Here is a 7,601-nt window from a genome sequence, read left to right on the forward strand (position 1 = left end):
TTGAGCCTGCCAAACCACAATGATAAATACAACAAAAAAATAGCCGGGTGTTGTGGCTGGTACCTGTAGTCCCAGCTGCTTGGGAGGCTGAGGCAGGAGAATTGCTTCAGCCCCAGAGTTGGAGGTTGCTGTGAGCTATGATGCTATGGCACGCTACCCAAAGAACATAGTGAGACTCTGTCTCAAAAACAAACAAACAAACAAAAACCAAAAACCCGTAATTAAAAACAACTGCTATACGTTGCATTTCCCTAGCACTAAGGTACCAGAAGGCAAACAGAAATAGACATACTACTAAGAATATCCCCTGCTTCTTGGAATAAAAAACTGAACTAAAAAAGAACAAAACATAAAACTAGTACTGACCCATCCAAGAAGCTCTTCTGGGTTTGTAAAATGCCATCATCCTGTTCTCTGGGCAGTGCTGACATTTTCAAAAGGGCACTTCCATTGTGGCAGGACCAACACCATATCTGCAGAGGGGAGTAAAGATGTTCCAGACATAATACACACCCAACAAGGGTCAGGTGAGCTTAGCACTTAAATCCATACAGGGAAATTTCTAACTTCAGTATGTAATGGCTGGATTGATTCAAATGTGTTAAGCCAGAGAATATTTACTCACAACAAAAAACACTGAATCTTAAAAGAAAAACAAGTCTAGGTAGTTGAACTCAGACTATGTTATGGTCTAACATATGCCCTTTGACCTGGCTTCCATGCTGGCAAGCTAGATGATAATAACGACAACATGATGACAGGATAGTAGCTATCACTGGAGTGCAGCTTACTACAAGTTGGGCATTTTGTGTGAATTGATTAATTATCATGGCCATTCCCTGTAACAGAGATGATTATTATGCCCACTGGCAGCAAGAAACTGAGGCTCAAAGAGATGGAAGGACTTCCCCCAGTTGTACAGAAAGGAGCAGCGATCTGACTCCAAAGGCCACGCTCTACCAGAATGGCAAAAAGGAGGCAGCACCATCATCAGAGAAAATTCACAGGAGAAGAAAGGAAAGCTGGCTACTTGACCTACAGTAAACACAGACTCATATATTCAAGGCACTACACTGGGTTGTGAGAAGGCAAAGGGGACTAAAATACTGTTCAGAGATTAAACTTTTTCTTTTTGAGACAGAGTCTCACTTTGTTGTCCTTAGTAGAGTGCTGTAGCCCATCACAGCTCATAGCAACCTCCAACTCCTGGGCTTAAAATCAGGAGTCCTCAAACTTTTTAAACGGGGCCAGTTCACTGTCCCTTAGACCGTTAGAGGGCCAAACTGTAGGCCCTGGGACAAGTCGGCTGCTAAGCAGGACAGGCAGCTGCAGCAAAAACACCTGGCAGGCCGGATAAATATCCTAGGCGGGCCACATGTGGCCCGTAGGCGGTAGTTTGAGGACACCTGGTTTAAGTGATTCTCTTGCTTCAGCCTCCCAAGTAGCTGGGACTACAGGCGCCTGCCACAATGTCTGGCTATTTTTTGTTGCAGTTGTCATTGTTGTTTTAGCTGGCCTGAGCTGGGTTTGAACCTACCAACTTTGGTGTATGTGGCTAGTGCCCTAACCACTATGCAACGGGCGCCCAAGCCGAGATTGAACTCTTAAAAGAAGTATAAGCTTAAAAATATCCTAGAAAGTAGAATGTGGTATACAAAAAGAGGGCAAGGAAAAAGAAACCACATGAGTGACAGGCTAAGTGGGCATTTGGGCTTTTTTCTGCCTAGGCGACAGGTTAAGATGTTTAGATATTTTTCTGGACACCATCGGAGTTTCCATTTGTTTATTTTGCAGGAATGAAAATAGACTGGAATTGGTCTTGTGGCAAAGTAATCTGCCAGCAGAGCCTAGACTGGAGGGCAGGAAGGGCTGGTTGGTTAGGTAAGCAAGCTATGGACTTTAGGCCCTGCATGAAGGCCAGGCTAAGCATTCCAGAGTGGCTAAGGTCCAGCTTTTGCTTTGCTGACCAAGCTATCAACCTAGGCCCAAAAGGTAAATAAACCTGGAAAGAAAAAAAACCCTTTGTAATTCAGCTGCCCAGAGGGGGAACCTTTTTGTCATTCATTTGCTACACACAAATCACACTCTGGATGAACAAGCAGCAGCATGAGCCAAGAGTTAAAGATCAAACTAGTGCATAGGATGGTCTGTGCTACACTTAGAAAGTCACAAAGAAGAACCACTTGGGGTTCCTGGGGAACATGATGGAACTGCACTGGGTATATTGAGTTATGGAACATCCATGTGGAGGCCCCTGAAAATGAGGGTCATGACCTTAGGAGAGGAAGGCAGGCCTGGAGCTCTGAACATGGGAGGTAACGACACGAAACTGCTTTAGGAACTCCCTTCTTGGGGTCAAGCTGGACTTGAGGATTCAGAATGAGGCATAAGGATTAGAATGCGGACAAATCAAAGGGTCCTCTGCTTTTCCCTTACTCCCCTTTCTAACACCAGGCTAAGCAACGTGCCAAAACTACTGCAGATTTGAGCCCACTCCAAGGGTGGCAATATTTTGAACGCCCAAGCAGTTGTGCCTCTCAATCAGATAAAGGGGGAGATGCTCCAGCCACGGCTGGATGCATGGCTGGATGACGGGTTCTAAGAAAATTAAGAATTCTTAACACTTTGGAACTCTTCTCCTGCGGCACGTTTAACTTCCAATCACAACTGTCTCATCTTACTATTCTCTGTCTGAAATAATAAATAGAAACAAACATAATTCTTGCTCAGAGAGAGAATTCTCATACGAATTTAGCAAAAAGTCTTCCATTCTTGCAATAGATTTCTCTCAGGGAAAGGACCACAGAGATACCAGAAGGGGGATTACTCATTATTTGGTGCATTTTAAGGTCTCTCTCTTAATAGAGTCAAAACAGCTTTAGAAAATATCTATAGTCCGAGGCTGGAAAGTAGTCTAAGTGAGGACAGGAACCAAGTCAGGAGTTGAGAGTAAAAGATAAATGCAAAGAGATTATAATCAGTGTCAAAAACTGCAGAGAGGCTCGGCGCCTGTGGCTCAATCAGCTAAGGCGCCAGCCACATACACCTAAGGTGGCGGGTTCGAATCCCCAGCCCGGGCCCGCCAAACAACAATGATGGCTGCAACCAAAAAGTGGCCGGCGCTGTGGCGGGCGCCTGTAGTCCCAGCTACTTGGGAGGCTGAGGCAGGAGACTCACTTGAGCCCAGGAGTTGGAGGTTGCTGTGAGCTGTGAGGCCATGGCACTCTACCCAGGGGGACAGCTTGAGGCTCCATCTCAAAAAACAAACAAACAAACAAACAAAAAAACTGCAGAGATCTGAGGCTCAATGATTTCTGGGAGGAAAATGTCAGACAGTGAGGGGAATAGAAGTTTTGCTGAAAAAGAGTAAAGGCTGGGCCATGGCTCATGCCTATAATCCCAGCACATTGGGAGATCAAGGCAGGTGGATCGATTAAGGTGAGGAGTTTGAGGTTGAGTTATGATGATACCACTGCACGCTAGTCCAAGTGAGTGAGTGAGGGAGGGAGGGAAGGAAGGGAGGAAGGAAGGAAGGAAGAGAGGGAGGGAGGGTAGGCCGGAAGCAGTGGCTCACACCTATAATCCTAACACTTTGGGAGGCTGAGGCAAGATGATTGCTTGAGCTCAGGAGTTTTGAGACCAGCCTGAGCAAGAGTGAGGCCCTGTTTCTACCAGAAATAGAAAAACTAACTGAGCATGGTAGCAGTGCCTGTAGTTCCAGCTACTTGGGAGGCTGAGGTAAAAGGATCTCTGGAGCCCAAGAGTTTGAGGTTGCTGTTAGTTATGATGCCAGGGCACTCTACCCGCGGTGACAGACTGAGACTCTGTCTCAAAACAAAAGCAAAACAAAACAAACAAACAAACAACAACAACAAAAACAAGTAGAGAGAATAAATACATACTCTTTAAATATGTTTGGCAGTTCAGAGCAGGAGAACAAGATAGTAGCTGGAGACCTAAGGAAGTCTTCAAGAAAAACAGAATATACCGCAGAAAGGTAACCATGGAAGAGAGAAGGCTGGCAGGACAGGGATCTACAGTAATCAGAACCCAGACAGAGGGTCAGATGCTACATGAAGACAACAGGGGCAGAGAGAGGAACAACAGGAGGCCAAGAAGGTGGAAGCAGAGGGGGCTCTTATCCCTGTCCTGGTTCCCACTGAGGCAGGGGAAGGTCGCCACTGAGAGTTAAGATGATACCACAAACTTCAAGAGCACAGGATGGGCTCGGCGCCTGTGGCTCAAGCGGCTAAGGCGCCAGCCACATACACCTAAGGTGGCGGGTTTGAATCCCCAGTCTGGCCCACCAAACAACAATGATGGCTGCAACCAAAAAATGGCCAGGCGCTGTGGCCGGCGCCTGTAGTCCCAGCTACTTGGGAGGCTGAGGCAGGAGACTGGCTTGAGCCCAGGAGTTGGAGGTTGTTGTGAGCTGTGATGCCATGGATAGCTTGAGGCTCCGTCTCAAAAAAAAAAAAAAAAAAAGAGCACAGGATGATACAGGAACCAAAGGAGTTAGACGAAAAACTGCTCAGGGGTCTGCAGTTTGGCTTGAATAATCTACAGCAATGTTCATTAGCCCCAGAGCTAAATGCTCAGGGTTGGAGAACAGCAGACAGTCAAAGAGCACAGAGTTTTCCAGAATGGCAGCAAGGACATGACCGAACTGACAAATTCTGTAGTTCCTGGCTGAAAAGGAGTAAGTGAAGGCAGGGAAGAACAGACTGGGTGGAAAGCCAGTAAGAAAGCAGGGAGATGTGCAGATGTTCTAGGAGAGCACAGTAACAGCTGCACAACATTGAGAATATACTAAATGTCATTAAGGGGAAATTTTACGTTATGTGTATTTTACCACAATTTAAAAAAATTCCAAGATGCTCCCTAATCTAGCTCTAAGCCATCTCTTCAGTGTTAGCTCCTGCTGCATAGGAACTGTGACTGCTGATCTGAGCTTACACCCCCGGTGCCCACACGGATTAATGGTTCCCAAATCACTTGTTGTTCTCAGACTCCTGAAAAATTATTGAGAACCCTGAAGAGCTTGTCTTCATGTGAGTTATAGCTATTGGTATTTATCACATTAAAACTGAGAAACTTTGAAAATAATTTATTTTAAAACAATAACCAATTACACATTAATACAAGTAACATTTTTTACACACAAAAAACGAGTAAGATAATTGGGCAGCGCCTGTAGCTCAAAGGAGTAGGGCGCCGGTCCCATATGCCGGAGGTGGCGGGTTCAAACCCAGCCCCGGCCAAAAACTGCAAAAAAAAAAAAAAATTAGTAAGATAAAAGGCATTGTTTTATTTATTTGGAGACATAGTCCCCACTCTGTCATCCTGGATAAAGTATAGTGATGCCATCATAGTTCATTGCAACCTCAAATTCCTGGGTTCAAACTAGGATAACAGGCATTTGGTACAATACCTGGTTAATTTTTCTATTTTTAGTAGAGATGGGGTTTCGCTCTTGTTCAGGTTGGTCTCAAATTCCTGAACTCAAGTGAACCTCACACCTAGGCCTTGCAGAGTGCTAGGATTACAGACAGCCATAAGCCAACCTACCTGGCCTCAACTTGAAATTTTAATAAGCCAAATATCAGTAAATACAACCCACATAAACAAAACCTTTCTAAGATCCTCAATAATTTTTAAGAGTATAAAGAGTCCTGAGACCAAAAAGTTTGAGAATTGCTACTCTATTTTATATCTATATGCATTATTCTCAAGTTGCCCTTGCATATACACTATTGAGAACTGCTACTCTAAATCAAAGGTTGCAAGGTGATGGAATATTTGTCAACTCCAGCCCAAAGGCATGTTTTTTAAACATCTGAATCAGCTGCATATATTTATAAATCAGGAAAAAACACATTAAAAAATCTGTATCTCTGGCTTCTCCTGAAAAATCCGGACACTTGCCAACACCCAGACCACGTGGCACACAATGGCTAGTGCTGAAAACTATTGTCAGACCAGGCAGAGTGCCTCTGGTTCACTACAAGGGTCACACTTACTCATTACCTACTCTGTCTGGGCATGTGACCCTTGCTTAATCATCTTTCCATCCATACAGGAGTGACCCTTTTGGTGAACCAGCCATGTGTACAGCACAGCATTTATCTGTAATTCTCATTCGTTACCAAATACCCTGTGGGTTTGGCAATTTCCAACCACCAATTAGAAACTGGAGCAACTGCCAGAGTTTTGCTCTCTTTGATTAGTGACGTGTTAAATATAGCTCCCACCCCACTCTAGTCTTGAGAACTAAGAAGCATTCCTTGTTGTTCCTGGGAGAAAACACAACCATGCCCGCACACAGATTAATAGTGTGGTCCAAAAAGAATCTTGAAGCCTACTGCCCTTAGAGTGGTTCAGCTCTGGTTTAAAATGATTCACGAGTCAAAGAAGGCTTCCTTTCAACACCAGACAGATCTATGATCCTCTTAAAGCTTTTTAAACATTAATCAGGCATTGTGGCTCATGGCTGTAATTCTAGCACTCTGGGAGGCCAAAGTGGGAGGACAGCTTGAGGTTGGGATTTTGAGACAAGCCTGAGTGATTTAAGACCCCATCACTACTGAAAATAGAAAAAATGATGTGGGCATGGTAGTGCTGCCTGAAGGCCCAGCTACTCAGAAGGCTAAACAGGCAGAGCTCTTGAGCCCAGGAGTTTGAGGCTGCTCCAAGCTATGATAATGCCACTGTGACACAATGCCACTGTACTTGAGCCAGGTGACAAAGTGAGACTCTGCCTCAAAAGAAAAAACAAAAGCAAGCTTTTTAACTATCTCTGCTTAGAAATCAACCTTTAAAACTTGAAAACCTTAAAAACGCTGTCCCAGTCATGTTTAAGAGATTCCTCTAGGGAGTCCCTAAGATATTTTTGTATCTGTCTTGGACTGAGGACAAATTTTTCAGTGCTGAAGCCAAAAGCATCAGCAGAACCACTGTCAGGATAGGCCACTGAACAACCCAGACCTCTTAGGGTTTCCAGACGCACTTACTGGTATGCCATGACCCTGAAATCGTTGCACATCCTCTTCAGAAAGAGGGGTGGGGACAACAAAGTATGCTGGCAACCTAGAAGAATGAGATGTTATCAAAGTTTAATATTACACTTAATTCACAAAATATAAAGGGTCAACTTCAACGAACACGAAGGAGCTAAGCAGAGTGTTACGACAAGAACCATACTCCCTGCTAAGAAGAACCAGCTCAGATGAACTGTTACTCTCAGTTCAGTGTAAAATACTCTGGACAAATCAATGGGATTCCAAGTTCAAATCCACTCTGTCTCTGATTTTGCATAACCCTAGGTAAGATGTTCTTCCTTTCCAGGTTTGTTTCCTCTTCTATAAAATGAAGGAATTAGAAAACACCATCCCTGGCTCAGCGCCCGTAGCACAACGGTTACAGCAATAGCCACATACACCAAGGGTGGTGGGTTTGAACCTGGCCCAGGTCAGCTAAATAACAATGACAACTGCATCAAAAAATATGGCCGGGCGTGTGGCAGATGCCTGTAATCCCAGCTACTTGGGAGGCTGAGGCAAGAGAATCGCTTTAACCCAGGAGTTTGAGGTTGCTATGAGCTG

At 44.6% G+C, this 7,601-nt stretch overlaps 1 protein-coding gene across 1 annotated transcript in view; it reads right to left on the reverse strand.

Moving 5' to 3' along the window:
• MTMR12 (myotubularin related protein 12) overlaps nt 1-7,601 on the reverse strand; it is a 91,547-nt gene that overhangs the window by 17,089 nt on the left and 66,857 nt on the right. The window contains exons 8-9 of the mRNA XM_012807068.2: nt 7,011-7,086; nt 367-473 (exon numbers count right to left, since the gene is read on the reverse strand). Of these exons, the coding sequence (XP_012662522.1) occupies nt 367-473; nt 7,011-7,086 (183 nt within the window). The remainder of the gene's footprint in view (nt 1-366; nt 474-7,010; nt 7,087-7,601) is intronic.

The sequence above is a fragment of the Otolemur garnettii genome, unplaced genomic scaffold, assembly GCF_000181295.1.
Source record: "Otolemur garnettii isolate 467f Iridium unplaced genomic scaffold, OtoGar3 scaffold00063, whole genome shotgun sequence".
NCBI classification, from domain to species: Eukaryota; Metazoa; Chordata; class Mammalia; order Primates; family Galagidae; genus Otolemur; species Otolemur garnettii.